Source organism: Rhinopithecus roxellana, chromosome 20 (assembly GCF_007565055.1).
Source record: "Rhinopithecus roxellana isolate Shanxi Qingling chromosome 20, ASM756505v1, whole genome shotgun sequence".
NCBI lineage: Eukaryota > Metazoa > Chordata > Mammalia > Primates > Cercopithecidae > Rhinopithecus > Rhinopithecus roxellana.
In genome coordinates, this window is record NC_044568.1 from 72,256,497 (window position 1) to 72,284,273 (window position 27,777).

The window sequence follows — 27,777 nt, forward strand, 5'->3', positions numbered from 1 at the left end:
CTCTGTCCCCACCCACCTCCCTCACAGCTCAGATGTCGTTTGTCATGGCCTTCGCTGTGTTTTTATTGTGATGTCAAGGGGGAAATCACAGACATATTCAAAGGTCGGATGGTGTAGGGAGCCCTGGGGCGGGCAGTGGGCCCTGAGGGCCGCCCCACACCCTGTAGCCTTTCGTTCCTGTAGATTTCATTAGGCAACGCTGCTGCTTAATGTCTTTAGCGAGATGTAATTCACATACCGTAAAACTGCATTTAAAGCAGGCTTGTCCACACACGGCTCAGGATGGCTTTGAATGCGGCCCAAAGCAAATTCATAAACTTTCTTAAAACGTTATGAGTTGTTTTGTTTTTAGCTCATCAGCCATCAGTAGTGTTAGTATATTTTATGTGTGACCCAAGACAATTTTTCTTCTTCCACTGTGGCCCACGGAAGCCAAAAGATTGGACATCCCTGATATAAAGTGTACAAGTCAATGTACATATTCATGGACTCTGATGCCATCAGCACCAAGTTTAAAACATTCTGGCCGGGGCAGCTCACATCCGTCATCCCAGCACTTAGGGAGGTGGAGGCAGGAGGATCACCTGAGTCCAGGAGTTAGACCAGCCAGGGCAACGTGGCAGAACCTCTATAGAAAATACAAAAATTAGTGGGGCATCATGGTGCAGACCTGCGGTCCCAGCAACCTGGGAGGCTGAGGCGGGAGCATTGCTTCAGCCCAGGAGGTTGAGGTTGAGTAGTGAGCTTATGCACCACTGCACTCCAGCCTGGGTGATGGAATGAGACTGTGTCTCAAAAACAAAAAATTCTGATCAACCCCAGAAGACACCTGGCGATCTACGGCCTGTGTCTGTGGACTGGCCTGTTGTGTACATTTCATGTCCACGAACCACATACTGTGCCTTCTGCGTCGGGCATGGCACTGAGCACCTGAGGCAGGGCTCCTCCCACGGGCATCGGTGCGTCCTGCCCGCCTCTTGCAGGACCATAGTGGCAGAGGGGATTTCTTCTGGAGCCCATGGGTAGGTGTTGCTGTGAGGTGGGGTGGGGTTAGGGAGGCCAGAGGCAGAGGCAGGTGTGGGATGTGTTGGAAGCTGTGTGTTCGGTGCATGTGGGGGGGCTCCACGTTTGTGATTTGGGGTCCTCTAGACATGCATGCTGCTTGCCTGCGGCTCCGCTGGCTGAGGGTGAGAAGCAGGTCACAGCATCACTGAAGCCCCTTTTGGTTGCGATTCCCGCCTTTCCCAGCCTTTCCCACCAATTCCTTTCATTCAAGATCCGTTTTCTAATGATCTGCGCTCGAGGTCATGTGATGGCCTTACATTTTCAGATTCCAAAGGATGACATTTTTGGTGGCATTTAATTGATGCTGCAAAAAAATAAGTATTAATTCACTCATCCGCAAAATACGTATGTTTAATTTCTGTGGGTGCATCGTCGGTGTATCTGGGAATGTGTTTTGGTTGCCTGTTCTGGGCCTGCCTGTGTGCGGGCCGTGGGGAGGGGTCCTGTTCCCCTAATGCCCAGTGGGCAGGTCCCCCTGGCAGGGTTTCCCTGACCCCACACTGTCCTGGGCGCCGGGGTGGGCTTCACTCAGGGGGGAAGCTGGGTTTTGGTCGAGATAAGCCAAAGTGTTAATACGCGTTTCTTTCGTTTTTCAGGTACTCCTTCGGTAAGTGAGATGCACTTAGAGAAAGCTCCGCGATAGTTGAGCGTTGTGTGTTTGGTATGTACTTCACACACTTTTCCTGGCCTCTTCCGTTCCTTCGCCTCTGCCATCAGCCTTCCCAGGATGCACGGATGGCAGTGGTGAGCGCTTGTGATCTGATCCGTGCCTCCTCCCTGGATGTGGGAGCTCCTGGGCTTCCAGGTCCCAGGCACCTACAGACGCATGGCCGCACGTGTGATCGTAGGCATCTCAGAGGTGTAGTCTCCCCACTGCTGCCCTGGAGCAGAGGCAGAGCACCCACGGGCCCATCCCCCGTGGACACTTACGCTGTGTGCACCTCGGCACAGAGAAGGTTCATGTTGCTCACGGCGCTAACGCTGGTGGGCACTTTGGCTTGTGCTTTGTTTGGTGGAGGGGATCGGAGGTCCTCCCTATCCCACACAACACAGTCAATACTGGAGGACGGGAAGAGGGCAGCTGCCCAGTGGACAGGACAGGATCAGAGGATAGTGGGTGCACCCTCCATTGGGCCCAGAGGCCTCCAGAATGTCATGGGACACACAGTGGCTTGATCAGTGGACCTGATTCCCGGACCTTGGGAAGGATGACCACTCCCTACCCCTGCCTTTCTCCCTGACCTCAGGGCACAGATGGAAGGGCCGGTCTCTGCTGGTAAAGGCCCTGGCCTGGGCCTCTCACTCAGGCTGTCTCTGCCCTGACCTCTCTGGCTGTCGGCCCCCTTCCTGGGAGAGCAGGGGTGGCCTGTCTGGGCGTGGATCTTTGCCTGCCCCTTTCACAGTCTCAGGCCTTAGGGCCTGTATCCTTGCGGTAGAGGTCACTGTCTTCATGCTTTTATTCCTCACATATTTTCATTCCTTTTGAGCACCAGAGATGCTGGAAATTTGGTTTGAATCAAAGAAAGGAAGAACATCACAATCTGTTAAAATGTAAATATAAAAGAACCTTATTCCTGATTTTAATCACCTTAAAAGGCAGGTACCTGTCATTGCAGAGGACCAGGCCACCTCAGCCACTGTCACTCATGGGTTTCCTGGCTGCTGGGTGCCGCCTGGCTCAGCGTGCACTGTCACGGTGTGCAGCTCTGCATGCTTACATCTGTTCATTGTTTCCGTGTTTTTCTTAAAGCAAGAAGCAATGAATTATTTCAGGAATTCCTTTTCCATTTGCAAATCTGACACGACCTGGTCGGAACCAGCTGGTTCTGTGCCCACCAGTCGCGTGGCTGCATCAAGAGAGCAGAGTGCCCACGAGTGTGGGAGCAAGTAGAAGTAAGGAAGCACGTGCGGTGGCCTCAGTCCCAGGCCTCCCCCCGAGTGCGCCAGGAGGAGCGAGTAGACGTAAGGAAGCGTGTGTGGTGGCCTGAGTTCCAGGCCTCCCCCAGAGTGCACCAGGAGGAGTGAGTAGACGTAAGGAAGCGTATGCGGCAGTCGGAGTCCCAGGCCTCCCCCAGAGTGCGTCAGGATGCATTCAGTACCAAAATGCCCACAGAGAAAACGATATTCTTCAACACTTAGATAAACAAATCTTTTCTTAGTAAATTTTATTTATTTAAAATTACAACAGGCCGGGAGCAGTGGCTCATGCCTATAATCTTAGCAGTTTAGGGGCTAAAGCTAGATCACTTGAGCCCAGGAGTTCGAGACCAGCCTGGGCAACATAGCAAGACCCTATCACCACAAAAAAACTTTAAAAAATTAAAATCGTAAATTACAACAGTATTATTTTTTCCTAGTTCTTATGAGGAGCGAAACCTTTAGGTCCTAACACCTGTATTTAGCGGGAGAAGTCCCTGCTGTCTGATGCTGTGAATCCTGAGCAGTGATCATGAAACCGAATCCTGTGAGGCCAGTGCACACGGCCAGCACCGCTGGGGCCACGCGCAGGCAGGGGCAGGCTCAGGGAGCAGCAGCCCATGTGTGTGTGTTCCTTGTGAGGGATGGGCCTGCGAGTGCTGCCCTGTCTCAGCACCGAGGCCTCAGGACCCATTGCTGAGGATGAGAAGGCCTGGAGCCCACCCTCCCCGTGCCTTCGCCCGTGAGGCCTCCTGGGGAACATAGCCTCTCTAAGTAGGGTGTGGGGGAAGCGCCTGGGGAAGTGGACTCCAAGAGGCATTGCTGGAGCGGCAGAGGCCGTTCAGGGGCCGGGTGACTCTGGAGCCCCCCTCCCGTGTCCCCAACCACTTGCTGAAGCAAAAGCAATGGGGTCTGCATGGGGGGTGGGACGTGAGCCTGTGTGGCCGCCGTCAGGGGCTGTGCTTGTGCTCCCAGCGGACGGAAGTCCGTCTTCTGCGCCCGTGTCTCCCTGGGTGTTCTCAGGTGCGCGTCACACATTCTAACGGATTCTTTAGTGGCAGGTGGTAGTTGTAGGGACTCAGAAGCGAATCATTGACTCGTTAATGTTAATGTTTTCCGCCTGGGAGTCCTTGTGAGCCTGAGTTTCATGTTGTGTCTGACCCTGCAGCGGCTCAGCACGTCACTTTGGACTGTCGCTCAGAAATTCAGAAGACTCATAGTAGCTTCGGCAGAGCTCTCCCTGCCTTCCGAGCGGCTACGCGTCTTTGAACTCTCTTCCCTTCCCTGATCTTGGAGAACATAGAGCTGCCAGTTACTGAGGTATGACGCCGGGTGCTGGGCCTCAGAACAGCTAAACCAAAGGCACTGGAAGGTCAGGCCTCCTAATCTGAGACCTCTGGGGAGGCTCCTTTCCTGTGGCCTGGTTCGGGGCGGCCTGGGAGAAGGCAGTTTGTGCCTGTGCCCCTCATCTCATCCGAGTCACGTGTGCTTCTGTGTCCATCTCAGTGACCATCCTTGTCTTCATTTTGCACAGTGGGCTTTAGTGGAGATCAGGTGGCTCTGGGCGTGGCGGGGGAGGTGGAGGGTGAGGGGTGGGGGCGGTTACCGGGACCCTACGGCCTGGTAAGCAGCATCCTCCGGCAGTATGCGCCCCCAGGCAGCAGCCAGCTGGCTCCTGGTGGTCCAGGCTTCCAGGGCACCCACCTAGCCCGGCCACTGGCACATGTGTTTTTACAATTAATTGAAGCTAAATGAAATAAAAAGCTCTAGTCCTTGGTTGCGTTGGCTGTACCCACGTGCTCTGCATATAGCTGTGGCTTCCCCGCTGGGCGGTCGCAGGCCTTTTTTTTTTTGTTTTTGAGACTGAGTCTCACTCTGTTGCCCAGGCTGGAGTGCAGTGGCGGCAATCTTGACTCACTGCAATCTCCGCCTCCCAGGTTCAAACAGTTATCTGCCTCAGCCTCCCAAGTAGCTGGGATTACAGGTGCCCACCCCCAGGCCCGGCTAATTTTTGTATTTTTAGTAGAGACAGGGTTTCACAATGTTGGCCAGGATGGCCTCCATCTCCTGACCTCAGGTGATCTGCCCACCTCGGCATCCCAAAGTGCTGGGATTACAGGCATGAGCCATTGTGCCTGGCCCCAGACCATTCTCAACCCAGCACAGTCTGCAGAAGCTGCCAGTCAAAGATCCTAACATTTCACTAGTAGCAAACCCTGTCTTCTGAGGGCTCACGGCTGGGTGTGGGCTCCCCGGGACATGCTCTCGCGATGCAGTGGGCGTGAGCGGGACCGGCCTGAAACACACGCAGCCGCTCTTAGTGAAATGGCCGCCGGCTGGGGAGTCCGCACACCCCCTCCGCTAGTGTCTTCCTTTTTCTCAGGGTGACCACACCGTCCACAGAACGTTTACGTTTCTTTTCTTTTCAAGTCAGGGTCTTGCTCTGTCGCCCAGGCTGGGGTGCAATGGCACAATCTCAGCTCCTTGACCTCCCGGGCTCAGGCCATCCTCCCGCCTCAGACTCCTGATTAGCTGGGACTACAGGCGCACTGCCTTGGCCAGCTAATTTTTAAACTTTTTGTCAAGATGGGGTCCCACTGTACTGCCCAGGCTGGTCTTTGGGTCTCTGTTCGCATCTCTCTATTGTTGTAAGAGCACCTCCGGTGAGCTCGCCTGCTGCTGTCCTGGGCTTTGTGTCCCAGGGCCCTGCGCCCTGTTCAGACGGACGCGACTGCTGGGCAGGAGGAAGCCACGTTCGTCGGGGCCGCGCTTTCCAGGACACAGGAAAACCACAATATTTGTTAAACCCCATTCTGCCATCCGTGTTTCTGCTGGAGTTTAGATAGAGCTGAGCTTTGAGGGCTGCTGAGTTTGGTAACATTCACTTCAAAGAAGGAGCCTGACGGCAATGAATTCCGCAGCCCCAAGCGCAGCCGTTTCCTGCCGCCTGTAGTGAGTGCACCTTTTGATATTCATTGAGCCTGGATCTGGGAGTCTCTGGAGCCTCCAGCCGCCCTTGTGCATTGGAAAGGATGCAGGAACCCGAGAGGACCCGCAGCAGTGGGTGGCGGGGCTCCGTGGGGCAGCTGCTTTCCCTCCAGGACCAGGCCTCTTTTGCTGGCAATGCACCGTTCCCCAGTGTGTGGGCCTGTCCCCCCAGCTTGGCCCCATCCCCCGAGTGTGGGCCACGTCCTCCAGCGTGGTCCCTGGCCCCCCGCACAGTCCCCATCCCACATGGGGCACCATGCCTAGCGCCTGGTTCTGTAAGGAGAGCAGGCTCTAGGAAGGGGCTCCCGTCTGCAGTTTGGTGAGGTTGAAACAGCAAAGGCCGCAGCTGCTGTTCTGGGACTGAGACCAGGGCCGGTCCCCAGTGCTTCTGGAGACGCTTTCTGGCCCTTCCCAGGCCTGGACAGCCGGGAGGGATGGCCGGGCTTTCAGGCATGGGCAAGGGATGGGACAGGATTGTGACCCCACTGGCCGCTGGGATGTGACCAGGGGAAGGAGAGACTCATGGTGAGGGGTCCTGGAACCAGGGGGCAGCCTTGTGTGAGGAGGGGGCAGAGGCCACAGGGGCTGCGGCAGGGCAGGGCTTCCTCCGGTTCAGCTCCCGGGCCATTTTGCAGGGTCCTTGTGCCCAGATAGAGTCCCAGAGGAAGACCAACAGGTTCCCAAGGCCTTTGGAGTGTTTTAGGCCCCCAAAATGGTTTTGTAATTTATTTGTGATTTTAGTCTGATGGACTTGGGTGTGTGTAGGTGTCTGCCTCCAGGTGATCCTACCCCATCTTGCACCACTGGGTCCCCTGGGGGTATGGGGTGAGTTCGTGGGGCGTGGGGTGGGCTTGTGGGGAGTGGGGATGGGCTCGTGCAGGGGACCAGGCGGTTGATGGTGACTGCCTGAGGGGAGGGGCTGGACGCCTTGCCCCCCTGCTGCCTCAGGGTGAAGTGAGGGTGTCAGCTGGGGATGTGCAGAGGAGTGAGGGTCCTGGGACCCAGGGAAGGGTTCTGGAAGTCTCCACCTTCCCAGGATATTCCTTTGTAGGAAGTGGGTTCTGTTTCTTACTACAGTCCCATCCAGGTGAGCGTTGGACACGTCAGGGCCTGAGGGAATTTGGGGTCCTTGGAGTAAGAAGCTTCGTTGATGAATGATTGGTTTATCCTCATCTTCTGCAAGGCCAGTGCCAGCTGGTCTGGGGCCTTCCTCTCTGCTGGGCCAGGTGTCCGCACAGACACACAGGCGGCCTGGGTCTCATTGGGATTGGACTGTGGTTAAGCTGAAAACACGTGGAGGCCGTGGGGGGATGTCCACGTAGCGGGTGTGAGGAATGAATCTCAGCGGCAACAGGTGCTCCTGTGTGAGCCACGGAGGCAGGACGGGTGGGCTGTCCCCGCGTCGGGTGCCTGTGCGGGGCGGCGGCCTGGGGCTCATTGCAGGTTGTGCTGGAACTCAGTTGTTTGTCGCTACATTAGGAGGCTGTCCTAGCACACCGGCCCTCCTGGGTTTTGCTGCTGTGCTCTTGCCAGGAGGGAAACTTCCCCACCTCTCAGGTCTGTTTTCTAGGCGGTCCCCACGCAGCCGAGTGTCACCGGGCGTGTGCGGGGCCCCAGACACCAGCCTAGGGAGTTTTCCATTGCGGCAGCACCGCTCGCCAGCCGTTGTGAATTAAATACTCCGTGTGACCCTTCACCCTTGCCACTCTTAAATTCATGCTTTAAAAACAGTGTAATGAGGGGTTTACTGGCCCAAATGGAAGTTTTTATGAAGCCCTATTAGTGCTGGAGCAGAGCCTGCCTGCAGGAAGCCATTGCTGGGTGAGCTCTGAGCCTCCTGGGCTGTGCCAGGCTCTACCAAGCAGCCCCAGTCCCCGCCATGCAGAGCCCTCCTGCCCCTTTAGCTGATGGCCCTTCCCTCCCCTTCCCAGCTCCCAGGGTCAGGAATGCAGTTTCTTTTAATTAAATTATTCCCTAATCAGAGGCAGCCTTGATGGCCTCTACTGGGAACTGGCCCAGCTGCCAGGCTGCAACCAGTGGCTGAGCCAGCCCCTCTCTGGGTCCTTTCCGCCCCGCTCCTGCGTTGATTTAATTGCACGGCCCCTCCCTGGGGGAGAAGCGTCCTGTAGAGTGTGGTTCCAGAGGGTTCCCTCAAACCGGGAGGCAGAGCCCTTCCCCGTCACCTAGGGCTGGAGTGACCGTGGACCTAGGAGGCAGAGCCCTTCCCTGTCACCTGGGGCTGGAGTGACCGTGGTCCCGGGAGGCAGAGCCCTTCCCCGTCACCTGGGGCTGGCGTGACTGTGGTCCTGCGTGTCTCTGGTCTCAGTGTCTGGTTGTGTCTTCATAGGAAGGACAGGGAAGCCCACTTGGATGACTTTTAGAGCCCCCTGCGTGACGTGAGCTAGCCGTGAACCATTTCCACGGGCCATTTCCCAGATGAGAAAGGGCTCTTGAACAGCTTCTGCTGCGTCCTCACCACGAGTGGCCCCTGGTTGGCCATGAGAGAAGGAGAGGCTGCCCTCAGACTCCATCTCTGGAGGCCTCTGGGCCTGAGTCTCCGCCTGGAGGCAGTAGCCCTTCTGGACTCTCCAATGCTGTCCGCTGGGGTCTTGGGTCTTTCTTGGCTCCTGGAGTGGTGTTCTCGCCTGGTGGCTTCTCTGTCACTACTTACCAGGCTGTCTTCTTGGGCTACTGGGACACCACCTTAGGGCCAGGGTGCTGCCCAGGGAGGACTCAGGGAGAGGAGAGGTGGCACATGGGGACCCGAGGAGCAGCTGGCATCCTGGCCGTGACCTGCAGGCTCCCTGGGGTCCTACATGCAGCCAGCACAGTGAAGGAGAAGAGGAAGCCTCTGGGTGGACGCCAGGGCCCCTTAGGGTGTGTGCTGTGGTGCCAGGTTCCACCTTCTTCACACGTGTGTGTGCACAACTTTGGTGGGCACTTGTTTTTAGTGTAGCCTTTTTTCATCTAATTTTCATCCACCCTATGTTAACCTCCTGGTTCAGTCCGTCCTTATCTTCATGCCAACTCACATTTGTACCCAACCGCAGACATATGCAAACACACATGCACACATGCGCACACAGAGACACACGTATGCAGATCATATGCAAACACGTGCACGCATGTGCACACAGACACGCAGATCATGTGCAGACACACCTGAATGCGTGCACACACACACATATGCAGACCACATGTAAATGTGAACACGTGCACACTTATGCAGATCATATGCAAACATGCACACAGACACGTATGCAGATCATATGCAAACACACATAGACGTATGCAGATCATATGCAAACGTGTACGCATGTGCACACACCCACGTATGTATATCATGCAAACGTGCACACATGCGCACGTAGACATGTATGCCTGTCATGCAACCACATGCACATATGCGCACACAGACCCACGTATGAGGATCATATACAAACATGTGCACACGTGCACACACGTAGGCAGATCATATGCAAACAGCACACACTTGCACTATGTAGGTTATATGCAAACACGTGCATGCATGCACACACAACTATGCAGATCATATGCAAGCACTCATATGCACAGACATGTATGCAGATCATATGCAAACACATGCACACGCAGACCCACGTATGCAGATCATATACAAACACGTGCACACACGTGCACACATTTGCAGATCATATGCAAACACATGCATCCATACGCACACATATCCAGCTCATACACTTGCACACACGCATATGCAGATGATATGCAAACAGCACAGATGCACACACAGACATGTATGCAGATCATATGCAAACACGTGCACACGCACACAAGGTACATATGTAGATCATATGCAAACACATGCACACAGACATGTATGCAGATCATGCAAACACGTGCACACGTATGCAGATCATATGCAAACACGTGCACACATGCGCACACAGACACATATGTAGATCATGTGCAAACACATGCACACACATAGACACATATGCAGATGCAGACACAGGATTTAGGGGTAAATGTTTGCTTTACTCAAACAGGGCCATATTAGATACATTTCTTTGCCTTTTTTCCGTTTACTAATATCTGATGGAAATTATTAAGTTGAACCTAGAAAAAAAGGATGTATATATAAATAAAAATTATATATATATAATTTTTTTTCTGAGACAAGGCCTTGCTCTGTTGTCCAAGCTGGACTGCAGTGGCACAATCACAGCTCATTGCAGCCTCGACCTCCCCTGACTCAAGTGATCCTCCCACATCAGCCTCCCAAGTAGCTGGGACCACAGGCATGAACCACCACACGTAATTTTTTTATTTTCATTTTTATAGAGACAGGGTCTTGCTATGTTGTCCAGGCTGGTCTCGAACTCCTAGGCTCAAACCGTCCTCCTGTCTTGACCTCCCAAAGTGCTCCAGGGGATTACAGGCATAAGCCACCACGCCCACCGAGAAAACAGATTTTAAAGGCCGTTTTGTCTCATTCACGTGAACATTAACATTTTGTTGGTTTTGAATTTCTCCCATCATGTTGTTACCCATTGCTATTTCAAAGTCATGGTTATCTCTTTACTATGCAGGATTCTCAGCTACTGAGGAACGGTTTTATTGCTGTAATTAATACTTCCAGTCCTGAATTCCCTTGGGTGCCTTTAATCTAGAATCTTCGGCGTCGCTTTTTAATTGTTTTTATGTTAGACTGTATGGATGCCGGATGTTTGGTGGCATCGCTCTTTGTTCCTGTGGATTAGTGGCAGTGACGGTGAGCGTGGAGCTTCCTGTGTGGCCCTGTGGTGGCTGAAGAGGGCGGTTTCATCACTACCTGTTCTGCAGGGGGCAGCTGAGCCCAGCGGGCGTTCAGGGACTTGCTCCCAGCACCCCGCGGACGAGGGTCTGATTCACGCGTTCCTCCCCTCCACCCTCCCACTGCCAGCCACAGGGCATAGTCTGTGCGGTGGCCTTGCCACCCCCTAGCAGGCCTGCGTCCGTTCTCCCGCCTGGGGCTTAATACTTGTTTCCTCCTTTTCCCCACTCCCCATTGCCAGAACCGCCATAGATCATCCCCTTCGTGGGTCTTTTCAAAGAGCTGGTTTTATCTATCAGAATTTTAAAATATACTCGAGCTCATTAATTTTTGCCTTCTGTAGGTTGCTTGCTTTTTCTGGGAGAAAGGGGTTTATCATTTCCAGTGCCTGGAATTGGTTGATTCAGTTATTTTCCATTTCTTCTTCTCTGCTAATGAAAGCCAACTGGAGGGCGCTACCCTCTTCTGGCTGTGTCCCTGCCCCACCCCATCATCTGAGGCCCGGTGCTGCCCCGACAGTGGCCGATGATGTGGTTTTATAACCTTCAGCGCTGATGCCTTTAGACCAAGGACCACCTGGAGAAATGCTTCGAAAATGCCACATGCTCAGGGTTTTACAGGTGACCTGTTGTTTCTTAACTTTGATTTTATTACACTGTGGCCAATGTGGCCTGAAGATTGTTCTTGCTGGGCGCGGTGGCTCAAGCCTGTAATCCCAGCACTTTGGGAGGCCGAGACGGGCGGATCACGAGGTCAGGAGAATCGAGACCATCCTGGCTAACACGGTGAAACCCCGTCTCTACTAAAAAATACAAAAACTAGCTGGGCGACGTGGCGGGTGCCTGTAGTCCCAGCTACCCGGGAGGCTGAGGCAGGAGAATGGCGGGAACCCGGGAGGCGGAGCTTGCAGTGAGCTGAGATCCGGCCACAGCACTCCAGCCTGGGTGACAGAGTGAGACTCCGTCTCAAAAAAAAAAAAAAAAAAAGAAACAATTAGGCATGTGTATAATTAGTCCAATTGTAGTACCTGACTTATAATACTATTACCTGACTTATAATACTAACAGAAGCACCTGCCTTATCAGCTCTCCGCCAAATGCTGTTCTGCAGACAGCCCTTTTATCACTTCCAGCACGCATTCCGGTATTGTCTGTCTTTCTGACTGAGAGGTTTATATGGATTATTCTTCGCACATCCCAGTTAGACACTGTGTATACGTGTCCTCTTAGGAATGACAGGGATTGCCCTCACACACCCTAATGTTCTTCTCATTAGTGTAGCTATGTCATAAATATAATTTTTATTAGTTTGATAGTCTTTATTTTGACTCTGTAAATATTGTGACTGCTGAGCCAAGTAGTGAACTATAACAACTTCTTTTCTAATAACTCTTCCTTTTTCTTGGAGTTCATAGTTGCCTCTTCTTTTTTGATTGGCTTAGTTTTTCATCACTGATCATATCTCACTAATTTCTTCCAACTGTACCAGCACAACTGGTCAACCCTTTCCAGTACTGTTGTTTTTACAGAATCAAACACATCGGACAATCCATCAGTTTTTTTTTCTCCACTTTGTGAAGATTTCCACTCAGGACCTCATTGTTACTGCTTGGAGCAGATGCTTTGTAGGTCTGTGGATCTGGAGATTGTGAGGTAGGTTCTCTGCCAGATTGGGTGCCACTGACGAGTTTGTCCCTGTGCCCATCCCAGGGATCCTAAGATGGTTCCCAGGAGCAGGTGACCTCACTGCACTGAGGGTAAGCCTCAGAGTCCACAGCCCTTCCTCCACTTCCTTCTAAAGCAGTATTCTTACGGAGGATTTCTTTTTTTTTTTTAGAGATGGGATCTTGCTATGTTGCTCAGGCTAGTCTCAAACGACTGGGCTCCAGCTGTCCTGCCACCTCAGCCTCCCGAGTAGCCGGGACTGTCCGTGCAAACCACCAGGATCCTTTTTAAACTCCGCGTGATCACACTTATAGAAAGACATGTAAAAGCAGCTGGTGAGATGGGTCCTTCTCTCAGCTTGTCCAGCCATGGTGGTCACTGTCTGGTAGGGTGAGCCATTGTTGTCCTCACACGGCCCTGTGGGGCTGCCCTGCCGGGCAAAGGCATGTGCGTCCAGAGTCGTGCAAGCAGCAGAGAGGCCAGAAGCTCTTTTGGTACCATCAGACACTGTTGTGGCCACCAGCTGGGGGAGACGCAGACACAGGTGCAGGTTCGGTGCATGGCCCCAGGCAGGGGAGACGCAGACACAGGTGCAGGTTCGGTGCATGGCCCCAGGCAGGGGAAACACAGACAAAGATGCAGACTCTGGTCCCCATACCCTCTGCCACCCGTCCCGCGCTTCCCCTGCTCTCTATTACTTGGGCCCCACGCCCTCTGCAGCCCGTCCTGCACCCCCCCTGCTCCCTGACTCAGGCCCTGTGCCCTCTGCTGCCCGTCCTGCACTCCCCCTACTCCCTAACTCAAGCCCCACACCCTCTGCCGCCTGTCCTGCGCTCCCCCTGCTTTATGATGCTGTCAGACAACTATCTCCTGTTTTTATCTTTCCAGCCCTGGATCAAGCTCCCTGAGAAGTCTAGTGGGGAAGGGTGTTTAGAGACCAAGATGTGGGTGCTGGGGTACCTGTTGCTACTGGGGTGCTGTGGCATCTCGGCCCCTCAGCGGGCAGAGTTAGGAAATACGTGGCTGTTCAGGAAGCCACGTAATGGGGAGGAATGAACTGTGGACAGTGGGACCCTCGCAGGCCATAGTGCGCCGTGCTGGTGTCTGCAGCTGCCGCGTCCACCCCACCCTCCTCGCCCCTGCTCTGTTTTATCATGAAGCAGATTCCAGGCATCGCATTCCCACATTTGGAAATGCTTCCTCACACGCCTGAAGACAGGGCCTTTGCAACAGCACAGCACCTGAAAACCAAGGCGGCTTTCTTCATGTCCATGTTAGTAATGCCTTTTCTCAGCTGTTGGTCCACACACGGGCTGGCCGCGCTGGGTGGACGCCCACACGCTGTCTCCCTGCTTCAGGTCCTGCTGGGTCTGTTCCCCAGTGGCCACTCTGCCTGCCTGGCTGCCGGTCACTGTGGGCTGGGAGTGAGAGCTCGCGGCTGGATCAGAACCCACTCTGTGGCCCCCTCGGGAGGTGGCTGCCTTCTCCCACCTTGCCTTGGAGGTGAGATTGTGCGGGGACCAGCACTTCCCTGATCTGCCCGTGAGATAGCCCCTGGGTGGTTGCTGCCAAGGAGCATGGCTGGGCGGGACAGGGTGCCCCGGGCTGCCTGGACGTTTGGCTGGGCCTGCGGGACAGGGTGCCCCATCTGCCTGGATGTTTTCTGTCCAGGCCACCGTCCCTCGTCGCCTCTGTCCCATGTCGGCTGTTTGGAATGTGTCGCTCTGGACTTCATCTGGGATAAACAGCTGATTCTCTCCCCTTACTCCTCAGCTGCAGGGGAATGCTGGTTTCCAGGCCTGCTCGCAGGATTTTTAATGTTCCGCCCAGACCTTGCTGACACCTCTGAGTGGCTGAGCCTGTTTCTGTAGATTCTCTTACTTATGTTTTGTTTTTAAATTTTCTGTGTAGTCAATCTTTTTTACATTTCAAACCTTTTAACCTTTATTGTTTTTTTCCTAAGAATTGTATAGTAAAACCCGCATAGGAATCGCCTGGATGCTGTAGGTTCTGTTTACGGGGTCTGCTGCATCGTTATGTAGTGGGTCTGGATGCTGTAGGTTCTGTTTGCGGGGTCTGCTGCATCGTTATGTAGCGGGCCTGGATGCTGTAGGTTCTGTTTGCGGGGTCTGCTGCATCGTTATGTAGCGGGCCTGGATGCTGTAGGTTCTGTTTGCGGGGTCTGCTGCATCGTTATGTAGCGGGCCTGGATGCTGTAGGTTCTGTTTGCGGGGTCTGCTGCATCGTTATGTAGCGGGCCTGGATGCTGTAGGTTCTGTTTGCGGGGTCTGCTGCATCGTTATGTAGCGGGCCTGGATGCTGTAGGTTCTGTTTGCGGGGTCTGCTGCATCGTTATGTAGCGGGCCTGGATGCTGTAGGTTCTGTTTGCGGGGTCTGCTGCATCGTTATGTAGCGGGCCTGGATGCTGTAGGTTCTGTTTGCGGGGTCTGCTGCATCGTTATGTAGTGGGTCTGGATGCTGTAGGTTCTGTTTACGGGGTCTGCTGCATCGTTATGTAGTGGGTCTGGATGCTGTAGGTTCTGTTTACGGGGTCTGCTGCATCGTTATGTAGTGGGTCTGGATGCTGTAGGTTCTGTTTACGGGGTCTGCTGCATCGTTATGTAGTGGGTCTGGATGCTGTAGGTTCTGTTTACGGGGTCTGCTGCATCGTTATGTAGTGGGTCTGGATGCTGTAGGTTCTGTTTACGGGGTCTGCTGCATCGTTATGTAGTGGGTCTGGATGCTGTAGGTTCTGTTTACGGGGTCTGCTGCATCGTTATGTAGTGGGTCTGGATGCTGTAGGTTCTGTTTACGGGGTTTGCTGCATCGTTATGTAGTGGGTCTGGATGCTGTAGGTTCTGTTTACGGGGTTTGCTGCATCGTTATGTAGTGGGCCTGTTCGCCGTGTCCCCATCCCTACCTTGGTGCTTCGGCACACGTCAGGGTGGTGCCGGCGCCAACGCTTCCCCAAGTGCTTCAGCCTGCACATCGTTAGCTGGAACTCACCGCACGTTGCGTCTTTGCCTTGATAAAGAACTTGCATGAGCCCCGTCAAGGTATAGAGAGTGGCCGTCACCCAGAAATTCCCGTCATCCTCACTTGTCACCACTCCCATTTGTACAAAGATACAACTGTCTTGTTCTAAGGTCGAGTCCCTGCGAGCACTCGTGGGGCGTTTTGTCTCTGCACCCGCACACTCCGCCGGGGGGTTTGGCTTTGTGCCGGTGCCTGGCTCGCGGGTGAACTTTCCACAGGGCCTGTCTGGTCAGCGTCTCTGCGGGAAGCGCAGGTCCATGTGGCCACCCAGGAGGTCTTGGACCCAGCGGCCCCTCAAGCAGGGCTACGGTGACTGTTCACTACAGGAGGGCTTTGCGCTGTCTGAAAAGGGGAAGAGACTGCCCCAGTGGAAGCACGTTTGTAGGTGATACTAGGGAAGCTTCCTCCTGTCTTCTCCTTACCTGGACTTCTTATCATCCAAGGCATCTGACTCACAGTCTTAGCTTCTTGAGTTACCTCCAGAAGAAAATGGTCCTTGTTTCACTGAGTGCCTTCTAAGCGCAGTCTGTGATGGGGCCCGTTGTGTCCTGTGCTCGCCTTGCTGAGCACTGAGACAGAGACCCGGGCAACCTGCTGACGGAGGCCAGCTCCCACCACACCTGCACTGGGCCACGTGGTGCCGAGTTGCTTCCTCCTTCAGGCTCTGATGACACTGGAAGCTCCCCAGGGAGAAGGCAGTGTCCTTTGCTGCTAGAGACGCCTGCAGATTCCCAGCCATTCTGGGCACGCAGGGGCCCCTTGGGAAGGATCTGTGCCTGGCTGCCTCTCTCCATCTGTCCCTTGTTTCAGACGGACGGGAAGGCGACTGTCATTCCTAGCATTCCAGTGTAACGTATTATTTTTCTCTGATGACTTTGGGGATTTTATCTTCGGTTGTCAGTTTTTTGACTGTGATAGGCCTACTTTTTACCAAATTTGGATAATTTTTGCCAATATTTGAGGGAGGGGTTGCCCCATGTTCTGTCTCCTCTCCTGTGGCTGCACCGGCATGGACGTCAGGCCTCTCCCTGCCTTTCATGAGATTCCGGGCCCTGTACTTCTGTTTGGTGTTTTCTAAAAGCCTCTCGTCTCTAGAGTGAGTCACTGTGGCTGCTGTGTCTTCGTGTTCACTGCCTTTTCTTTCTGTTCTCCACGCTGCTGCTGAGCTCATCCAGGGGCATTTGTGCTCTGGAGATTTTAGTTCTTGCTCTGGAGTGGGCCTGGCCTTCCTCCGAGGCTCTGCGTCTCTGCTGAGCTCGCCGGCTCGCCTGCCTGGCAAGCGCATTTTCCTCCACTTCCTTGTCCTGATCCTTTCCTGCATCCGTGTGGAACCGACGCTTGGGGTGCAGTGCTTAGAGAGGGGAATGTGGACACGCAGTGCGTGCTGTGGGGGCCGATGGGCCAGGGCCAGTGTGGATGCCGTGTTGGGGGCTGAGCCGGTGGGCCGGGGCCGGTGTGAATGTCCTGTCCAGCAAGGCTGTGGAGGTGGCGTCCGAACAGAGTCTTGACCAAGGCCAGAGGGATGGTGCTAGGGGCAGGAGCCTGACTGCCTGGAGGAAGGGCGTCCCGGGGCGAAGCCGTGGGGTGGGGAGCCCAGCATGGGTGCTGGCTGCCTGGAGGAAGGGCGTCCCGGGGCAAAGCCATGGGGTGGGGAGCCCAGCATGGGTGCTGGCTGCCTTACCCTTGCCCCCAGGTTCTGACTGTGGGTCCCCATGAGGCTCCTACCAGGGTGGCCCTGCCACCTGAGGTAGCTGAAACCCAGTCCTCTCTAAACACCAGTGTTTCTAGCAAAACACTTGTGTCTTTCTCCCCAGTACCTCCAGGATGTGGGCCTGAGGACATCGCTGCCTCCTTCAGTTGCTGCTGAGGCCCCCCACGAGTGACCCACATGAGACTGCAGCCCAGACACCCTTCCTGCCTTCAGGGGCGCACCCTGTCCAGAGCGGGTCTGTGGGTGGGATGCCTGCAGCAGCCTCCAGGCCCCTTGTCTGTCACGCCTCTGCCCTGGTGCTGCCAGCACTGCTGTCCTCATGGGAGCGCTGGAGACATGAGCTTTCCCCTGGGGGCTCAGCGGTGATGGAGGTGGGGCGGGGAGCTCTGTGTGTAGGTCCCGACAGAGAGGAGGCAGAGGCCGCAGGGCTGCCCTGACCCCTGCCCCGGGCATGTGGGGTGATTCCCGCCCACTTCCCAGGTGTGCCAACCCCCATGTTCCTTCTCTGTGAGTGTGTGAGCTCACACAACCCCTGAGCACACCGCCCTCCACGTGGGATGGGTCCTGCCTGCTGGCCACACGGAGCACAGCTGGAAGTGCCGACCGCCGAGTGTCAGGGGAGGGTCTGGAAAAGCCGCGAGTGAAAACAGACCGTCCCCGAGACTGTGTGGTGAGGGGAACACCCGCTTCTCAGTCTGGGGGCCCACGCTGACACTCCGAGTGCCCACACAGGTGTCACAGCAGGGACATGGACACTGCTGAGCTGTGAAGCTCCAGCCCAGGAGCCCCCATGGGAGGAGCAGGCAGATGCCGCGAGCTCGCCCCACGGCTGCTCAGGAGCGAGACCCACATCCCACAGGTGTCTCTGAGCAGGTGCCCACCCCAGGACTGGCTGAGAGTCGGGGTGCACCCCAGGACACTGGCCCCACATGGGAGTTGAGGTGCACCCCAGGACACTGGCCCCACCCCACCCCTGGCTGATTGTCGGGGTGCACCCCAGGACACCGGCCCCACATGGTCACTTAAATTCACATCCAACTGAACCAAAGTTAAATGCAATGTCAAATGTGCTTCTCAGCCACGCGGGCTGCCTTTGAGTGCTTCAAGGCCTGAGGGACCGGGGCCCGTGAGGCACGCTGTGACCAGGACAGCTCCATGGGCACAGTGTCCCCGCAGCCCACGATGGCCAGCACTTTTCTGGGGTCTCATGAGTCGCTTGGAGGCTCGGCGTATTTCAGCCATTTTTCACTCCCAGGACACAAAAGACAAGGAAATGGTCATGTGTGGTGCCTGCCAGCCTGACGTAGGTGAAATACTTGGAATACATTAATCCTAAACACTCTTTGCCGCAAAGTCTAATTTCCGTGAACAGGAAGCATTTTCGTATTTATCCAAAACCAATAAAGATAGCTAAGGTCGTTAGTGCGGATTTGTTTCCCGAGAGCTGGTGACACCTGCACAGAACTGAGCCACGGGGACACCTGGGGCTGGGAAGTCTGGTTGTCACGGCAACCGAGTATGAACAAGCTGCGCGGCCGGGCGCAGGGGTCACCGAGGCCACTTCCTGTTTCTCAGCAGCGCCCACGGACAGCCTTAAAATATGTAACAGTCCGCTAAACTCCTCGTAACTGAGAGCGTGTAGTTAACACAATTTTATCTAAAGCACGAAAGCCCTTAACCAGCGCTTTCGGAGATGTCTGCTTGCTAGTAAATGCATTCCCGTTTGCCATCTGATCTCTGGTTTAACCCAGCCAGCTGCCCCGCGCCACAGCCCGATGCCACATCCCTAGCTCTGCACCTATATGTCTTGTGGGCAGTAGAATGGTGGCCCTCCCATGAAATGTCCTCAGGACGTGAGACGTGGCCAGCGGGCAGATGCAGCTGTGACAGCTCAGGCTGGTTCTGGAAGTTCCTGTGCAGAGTTTGGCTCTGGGTGACCGCAGGCCAGGGAGCTGCAGCCCACTCAGAACACAGCCTGGCCAATCCCAGAGGAGGGAAGGGAGCCCACGGTCGGGAGGGGGCTGGGGGTGCTGGGCGGGCACAGCAGCACTCCTGTCCCCTGGGTCACCTCTGGGGTGGGGCGAACATCAGGACCTCCCAGCACCCCTGCAGACAGCCCCGGTACAGGGGTGGGCATGTCTCCTAGGGGAGGGCAGCCCTGCCTGGTCATCTCCAGTGAGCCAGAGGGTTCAGCAGCCCTGGCCAAGCCGCTATAATGGCCCCTGCCCACAGTGCACAGGTACGGCATTTCTTCACATGGGCTTGCGGAGCACGTGCTTGGCGCGGCCACACCATGGCTGTGTGTTGCCCGTGTGCTTGGGGGAGGTGAGATAGTGACGACCCGTCCCCCGTGGTACCGACATGAGAGTGGGCTTTGGGCCTGGTTCCCCACAGGATTGCGTCTGTGTGCTGGGCTGCGGATGGGCCCACACACGTGACGTTAGCTCTGCCTTCAGGATGAGTTTGCAGGGTGGCAGCCCCTGGGTGGCATCTCCATCCCCAACGCTGAGCACACTGGTGCTCTCGGAGCTGGCTGCAGAGCAACCGCCGTAACAGACCCAGAGCTCAACACTCAGAGGGTCTGCAAAGGGACACCTGGGACACAGCCAGCTGCCAGGAGAGGGGTGTTCCTGACGTACCTTCAGTTGCTGCCGGGGAGCCAACGAGGCATCCCAAGGACGCAGGCCTCAGTGGCAGAGCCTCCGCTTGTCCCTCTGAAGCCTTTTCAAACTTGGTCATGAAAGATGTTTTCCCTGTGGCCGGAGACGTGGAGAAGTGGGGTCTGGGGCTCTGCATGTGGGTGGGTCACAGACAAGGCCACCTGGTGTCCCAGGGCCATGTGAGTGTGGCCTACCAGTGCCCACCCCTGCCACTGGCTCGCAGCCAGAGCTGATCTCCCCAGCCGCCATCATCCAGCCCCAGGGGTGTCTGTAGCCCACAGCCCTTCTGTTCCGTGATAGTGCAAAGTAAGATTTGCAGTGCTATTTCGTAACTTTTCATCCTAAAATATAACCTGTGAAAACGAAGGAAACTTTTAAAAGCTCCCAGCTCTCTCTGGGGCCGCCATTAGAAGCCCCTGGGGTGGCAGAGGGCGGCCCGGCGCAGAGCTGAGTGACAGGCAGTCAAGAGGGAAGCGCTTTGCTCCCTCGTCCCCGATTTTAACAGCGAACTTAATGGATTTCCTGTTTCTAACGTGGATGGTGGCTGTCATTTTTGAAGGATCCATCTGTGCTATATTTAATGACTCTCTCTTAGTAACTCAAATAGTTTCCACAGAGTTAATGAGGCCTCAACTGGCATTCTCTCCTACAGTGGCCATTGCAGTGACTTGCACCTCCAAAACGTGTTAAATCACGTTTCTTCCCTGGTCAGAGGCGGCTCCTCCCACAACCCACTGGCCCCACATCCCTCCCTGTGCCTGAGGCTGGCTGCCCCCACCCTGCACACCTTCTGCACCTTCTGAACCTCTGCCCCTCACCGGTGGCCGAGCAGCACCTGGTTGTCACCTGCCCCGGCCCCCCCACGTCCCATGTGCCCCAGCCCCCCACATCCCACCTGCCCCGGCCCCCCCACATCCCACGTGCCCCGGCGTCCCACGTCCCACGTCCCACGTCCCACGTCCCACGTCCCACGTCCCACCTGCCCCTGACCCCCCGCGTCCCACGTGCCCTGGCCCCCGTGTCTCACCTGCCCCATCCCCACATCTCACCTGCTCTGGCCCCCAGTGATGGTGCTCGCCTCACCTGCCTGAGGCACCGCAGTCGTCCCACCCTGCATCTCTCTCGTCCCACACGGCTGCTGGCCTACAGGACTTCCATCTGAAAAACCCCAGCTCAGGCTCCACCCCAGCGCTCTGCCTGGCCAGCAATGCACCCTGTCCCTGGGACTCTCCATCGTCTGATTGAGGTCCCCAAGGCTGGTGGTGCATGAGTGTGCTGCTGGCCGCCCAGCCTAGCCCTGCCCAGAGCATCCTGCAGGCATCCCTCCACGTGTTCCCACGTGCCCTGGGCTGCCAGGCGTAGATCGCGCCTCTTGGTGGCAAATCTTCTGGTTCTTCAGTGGCAGAGGGTCCTTACTCAACCTGTGATTCCCATAAATAGAAAAGGAATGTCAGCATGCACCTCTGCCTGGGTTTTATTTGGGGAGCAGGTGCCTAGGAGCTTGGCTGCAGAGTGAGGGACCCTAGCCGTTCTGAGGATGAGGAGGGCTCTCTGCTCCACCCTGTGGTCTCTGCCTGCCCTCTGCCCCCATCCTGCGCCTGGCTTCTCTGGTGTTTCAGACCTGTCCATACCCATACCACCTCACACCTGTGCACACAGGGTCCGCCCAGCCTGAATGTCCCCGGGAGTCGCCCCCTGGTCGCCCCTTGGCTCTGCAGAGCCAGATCTAGGGTGAGTTTTTCTTTGGCTGTTTTTAAATCGGTGTTCTTAAAACAAGTAGCACAAGACCCTGCCATCTAGGAGGCAAGCATGGGACGGGGAAAACCCTACAAACCCTCGGGCCTTGGGGGACACCCTTCCTGGGCCAGCCAAGCAGGCAGCAGCGAGGCCGGGGTCCTCAGAGCCACTGATTTAGGGCTGAGAGCTGTGTGGCCCTCTGCGTCAGTCACTACTTAACATTAGTGATTCGCACTTGGAGATTTAGTTCAGAGAAACCACATTTCCATCTGATTCCAGGGCAGTGAAATTGTGTCTCCAATGGTCACGGGAAGGGTGGGAGAGAGTGTGTCTGGTTTTACACTTGGAGAACCGGAGCGATCACGGGCCTCAGGGCCCATAGCGGTGTGCGTTCTCTCGTGGACTGTATGAGCAAGCATCCGGTCTGTGTCCTGCAGAGCAGGAAGGTCGGGTGTGGGGAGCCTCCCTGGGTCTTGGCCTGTCCAGCCTCTACCCATTTGGGTCAGGGCTGTCTTCACAGGGTGCCGGAAGGGTTGGTACTGAAGCAACCTGCAGTCCCCCTTAAATGTGGAGACGTTTGCTCCCCTCCCAGGAGGGGTCAGGGGCAGCCCAGGGCCCAGTGATGGGGATGTCCGTGTCCCCGGGGCTCAGCATCTCGGAAGACAGTGCATGCAGCTGCAGCCGCCAGGCCTCGTGCCCCATCAACGATGGTGAGAACTGATTCCAAAGTCTGGAGCTCTGGGGAGCCGCTCCGAGAGGCACCGTGTGGCAGTCGCCATTGTCTGCAGATTTTCTTTTCCCAGTATTTCGTCTTAAAGTTCCGTTATAAACCGAGGCCTCAGAATGCCCGTCAGGGTGTCAGGCGTCTACAGGTCTGGCCCTGGCCTCGCCGTGTGCCTCGGGGTGCCCCACGGTGAAGCCTCTCTCTTCTGTGTGCCCCACATCTCCTGTGGCTCCAGACCTGACATCCAGAGCCTTCAACCCTAAACTGTCTCCAGCAAGGCAGTTATGAAGCTGCATCCTCGTTTCTGCCTTTTCTGATGCCCCGAGATGCCTGTGAATGGCACAGTACAGTTACCTGCAGCGCTGGCTGGGCCTGCAGGCCACAGGCTCCAGCCTTGGGCCCCAGCCTGGCTGTGGATCTGTGTGAATCCTGAGGGGGAGGGCAGCTGAGAGGCACTGGTACCCACCTGTACCTGGGTGCTGGGGTACTTGCATCTCCTCTGCACCAGCATCGGGGCATCCAGCAGGCAATGAGCAATTAATATGGGTGCACCAGGCAAGGTGCCAGGGCAGGAGTGGGGCGACGCACCCTGTCTAGCGGGCAGGGCTCAAGAGCGTCTCCCTGGGCCCTGCACAGGCAGCTTCTCTGGTGAGTGGACCAGTGCTGTCTGTGTCACAGGAAGGAGAGCAGTGGCCATGGAAGTGAACGTTCCCCACAAGAGCTGCTGCTCAGTTCCCCGGGTAGAGCATAGCAGGCTCCTCCCAGGGCTGTGCTCAGTCTCTCGGAAAGCCCAACACAGCACGTGGTGGAAACGACGCCGGGGCAGTGGAGTGGAGCAGGGGCCCTCCTGGAGCCTTCCCCCTGCTAAAGGGAAGGGAGGTCCCTGGGGAAGAGCAGGGCGTGCAGATGCTGATGCCCGGCGGGCAGTGCGTGCAGCTGTGCAATGGGAAAGGCGCCGAGGGGGCGAGGATTGCTCTCACCAGCAGCGTCTGCTGTGGCCCTGCATGTTGCCACCTCGTTCGGGTGCCTCAGGCTCGCTTCATGCAGCGCTGGTGTTTGCTGGGTGAGAGCTGCCTGGAGAGCCCTGGCCCTGGCCCTGGCGCTGGCGCTGAGGCCGCCCTGGCAGTGTGCTGCTTATTGACTTTCCTGGGGACGCGTCGTCCGCCACGCTGAGGTGGAGAACAATGGCAGCCCTTGTGCATGCCGCGCAGCTGCTGGAATTCCACAAGACCCAAGCAAAGAAAACAGAAGCAGGTGGGCCCAGGGCAACCCTTTCCTTCCCAGGGCATTCGCAGCGCGCAGCCAGCTGGGCAGCTCTGGCTTCCATGGGGAAGATGGGGCCCAGCGAGCCTGGGGCGTAGGCGAGGTGGAGGGGGTCCCACTGCAAGACCAGCAGGCGTCAGCTTGGCAGCCTCTGCCCTCCACAAGCCGGAGCAGCATAAGGACCGACCGTCTGTCCATTCAGAGACCAGGGCCGCGCTGCCTCCATGCACACCCTGATCTGTTTATTCAGTAATTGGCAAACGTCCATGTGGACTTGCAGGCGTTTATTTTGCACTTTGGGTTACAATCCAGTGCTGCTGTAGCAGCTTCTTCACAGGCTTTTTTTTTTTTTTTACCATGTATTTACCATAATATCTCAGATACAGACGAGTTGAACCAATGGTTAGAGGAAGCTCCCCATGAGCCTCCGTCCGCTTCCCCTCCGCACTCTCCCATCCTCTGTGGCGCGTAGACGCTGCCCCCCAAAGCCTCCGTCCGCTTCCCCTCCGCACTCTCCCCTCCACTCTGTGGCACGTAGACGCTGCCCCCACAAGCTTCCGTCCGCATCCCTCCGCACTCTCCCCTCCACTCTGGCGCGTAGATGCTGTGGTGGTGTGAGTCATGTGATCGTTGTCATGCTGGGCAGCGGGTGGCCTCTGTCCCATCTGGCATCCTCAGAGCCCAGGAGGGAGCCTGGCCTGTGGGGTCTCCGGGCCCCTGGGATGTGACCTGCCATGGACAGACGCGAGCTGTGGGCAGTTTCCAGCAGCCACATTCATGGTGGCTTCACCTCTGAGAACAGCACTGGGATGGCGACCCGCGTCTGCATTCTTCTGCCGGGTTTCCAGTGGGAAGGATCCGTTGGGCCCCCACATGTCCCCACATCCAGCGGCAGAGCTGCTGCCTTATCCTGGGCCTGTGAGGGACTGACCGGTGTGGTTCCATGTGACCGACCATGACCTGCCTCTGCATCTTTGCCTGGCTTCCATGCCCGCCTGGGAAGGACAGGGCCAGAGGGAGACACTGCCTCACACAGAGGCCGGGCTGCTGCCCCAGTGCTGCTGCGCCAGTGCTGCTTCCGGGCTGGGAAGAAGGTGAAAGCTATTTTCATGCAAACCTACGGGAGGGAAAAGGCTTCCCCCAAACATCCGCTGGCAGCACGTGTGCTGGGCGCATTCTCAGATGTCAGGTCTGTGCAGCGTCCTGCGGGGTGGCAGGTGGCGGCCCTCAGAGCGGGGCCTTTCCCTCCAGGGCAAAGGGTGCCGAGGTCACGGGAAGCCCTGACCTGGGCCCCGGGTCCCACACCAGAGCTCCCACTGCTGCAGACCTGACCTTGCATGTCGGTGCTGAGACTAACACGTGGGGGTTGGTGCCTCTCCGCAGCAAGGTCAGCCCTGTTTTAAGGACCGTTTCCATTAAACTGAGTTTCTGAAATGATTTCTTGGTGAAATGTGTGGCTTCCATTAACTCACCCTTGGTATGTCTCATTGTCGTTTTAGGATGGGAGTCCCAGCTTCTGGAAACGGGGTTCCTGGGGATCTTCCTGTGCCCGCTGTGGACGCTGTCGAGGCTGCCCCAGCACACCCCCACATCCCGGATTGTCCTGTGGGGCTTCCGGTGGCTGATCTTCAGGATCATGCTGGGAGCAGTAAGTGGAGCTCTTCTGTGTGGTGTTTGGGGAATAAAGGTGGCTCTTTAACCTGTGCGGCTTCTAGGAGAGGTGAGGCTGTTTCCCTCCTCCCCTGCCGCCCTCTGTCCTCCCATCGGCATGGCCTGGCCAACAGCCCGCTCTTCTGCCCCTTCAGGGGCCTGTGTTTGAACCCTGGGGGCTCCCCTGGCTTTTCCCAGGCGTGTTCGTGATCACCGTTTCTGGGAAAGAGCCACACCTCTGAGTCCATTTCAGGAGACTGAGAGGAGCACTGGGCGCCCTGCTTCCCCCACCAGCCCTCCTGTGCTTGCTGGAGTGTCCGAAATGTTTCAGAGCTCGTTTGTAAATGACAGAGTCTCAGGCCATGGTGGGTGCGTCGGCAGACATATTCGAGGGTGAAGGAGGCATGAGACCCGCTGTCCTGACGCTCAGGGAAAGCGCAGCCTCCTTGCGTGCGGTCTCTCAACTGCGTCCTTCTTCCCGGGTGCCTGGTCTGCTGGGCTTTGGCGTCTCTTAGGACAGCCACACTGTCCAGGTTCCCTGCCGAGCCCTGGCGTGGGGGTGGCGGATTCCCTGCTGGGCCCTGGTGTGGGGGTGGCGGGCTGTGTGTGCTTCCTGCCCAGCCAGGGGCTGCCCATCTGCCCTGCACACGGTGAAGACACATGCCAGCCCTGTGTTCAGCTTCAGTAATGTGACCTCTGAGTTCACAAAGACATGATTTTCACTTTAAAATCAGGAGCGACGTGGTCCTTTTGACGTCTGCTGCACTGACCAGAGCTACGCAGCTCTCACTTTCTCTTCCACTTCACATGCTTTGTTAGTAAGATTTTAATTTTGGACTGGAATGATAAAATCTTCATGTTTTTGTGTTGAAAACCACATCATACAGATACGCTCTCTGAGCATCTGTTCGCTTAAGTGTTTCATGGAGGATCCGCTGAAGACGTACAGAAGAGTTGGGCACAGCCCCAAGGAACTTGTCCCTGCCCCACCCAACAGCACGTGCTCACGCCAGGGCCATGGCCAGAGCGTGCCGCCATCTCGGCCACTCCTGCAGTCCGGAACGTTCCTCTTTTCTCCCTGGCCTTGAGGCGTGGCTGCTGTGCCTGTGTTCAGCTTCAGGTCATTCGGGTAGGGGGCCCGAATGCTGGGCAGCCCCTTTCACCCTGTCCCCCGGGGCAGCTTCAGACACTTCGGACACCCAGTCTTGACACAGCACCAGCCACAGACTCAGGAAGCCACGACCTCACGTGGCTTGGGGTATCATGTAACATGGTTCGCTGTAACGTGGAGTGTGGTTTGGAGTAGCGTGTAGTGTGTTTCAGTGTAGTGTGTAGTGTGGTTCGGTGTAGCATAGCTTGGTGTAGCGGGTAGTGTGGTTCAGTGTAGCGGGTAGTGTGGTTTGGTGTAGCATGTAGTGTGGTTCATTGTAGCGTGGTTCGGTGTAGCGTAGCTTGCTGTAGCGGGTAGTGTGGTTTGGTGCGCTGTGAGGGGCTCTCTGGGCCCATTCCTCACCATGTGTTCCCTGCACCGTGACGCCCATGTCTGGGCATAGCTCTTCTTTTTGTCTCGTTCATCTCAGAGCTCCATCCCCTGCGGCTCCCATCTTCCCCAACCCCTTCCTTTTCTGCTCCTCTCACCCACATACCTTGTGTCTCACCAGCACCAGCCCTTCACCAGTGCTGTAGAAACGTCAGCTGTGCATGGAGTGGACTGACTGTTTCTTGAGGAAAATGGGGCTCCCTGGTGGTATGCGAGCACCTGATTCCCTTTATTCCTTTTCTGGGAGGGTTACATGGCATCTCATGATGAGCACTTGCCGTGGTTGGGAGGGGTCACTGCAGGCTCAGCTGCAAGAGCAGGAGACCCACAGAGAGGGACCTCAGCACCAGGGCCCCTCTCACCCCCCAGGACAAGGTGTCCGGAGGGTTGTCCCGGGCAGGGAGCCTCCCGCTTTCCACCTGCCCTCTGCGGCATGCCAGCTTCAACCCAGGTGTTCTGCCCCAGCCTCACAGGGGTGGTGGGCACCCATCCACGACGTCACTGCACACCTGTGGATGGTGGGCACCAGGGCATCCCTGACAGGTTGGTTTTCTGGGGCTATGGGGAGTCTTGGGCGTTTACTCTAGGTCAGGCAGGGTCCTGACTGAGGGGGTGGGTGAGTGGCTGCAGAGCCTTCTGGAAATGGTGTCAGGCCGGGTCCTGGCTGAGGGGTGGGTGAGTGGCTGCAGAGCCTTCTGGAAATGGTGTCAGGCCGGGTCCTGGCTGAGGGGTGGGTGAGTGGCGCAGAGCCTTCTGGAAATGGTGTCAGGCCAGGTCCTGGCTGAGGGGTGGGTGAGTGGCGCAGAGCCTTCTGGAAATGGTGTCAGGCCGGGTCCTGGCTGAGGGGTGGGTGAGTGGCTGCAGACAGTTGGCCATGGCTTGTTGGAGGAGGGCATAGCTGCAGCCAGCGTCCAGATCCCACAGGAAAGTGGGATGCTGACTCCGGGTTTATTTTTCCATTTAATTAGAAAGACTAGAAATGTTTCCATGGCTCCTTTTCACAGGACATTGAAATTCTTCGTTGTCT

At 56.3% G+C, this 27,777-nt stretch overlaps 1 protein-coding gene across 3 annotated transcripts in view; it reads left to right on the forward strand.

Moving 5' to 3' along the window:
* LMF1 (lipase maturation factor 1) overlaps nucleotides 1–27,777 on the forward strand; it is a 99,810-nt gene that overhangs the window by 26,701 nt on the left and 45,332 nt on the right. For 2 of the 3 annotated variants that reach the window (XM_010387788.2, XM_030924552.1), the window contains exons 3-4: nucleotides 1,662–1,672; nucleotides 25,060–25,208. The exons of the other annotated variant lie outside the window; for it this stretch is intronic. In XM_010387788.2, coding sequence (XP_010386090.1) covers nucleotides 1,662–1,672; nucleotides 25,060–25,208 — 160 coding nt within the window. The remainder of the gene's footprint in view (nucleotides 1–1,661; nucleotides 1,673–25,059; nucleotides 25,209–27,777) is intronic. 3 annotated transcript variants of the gene reach the window in all.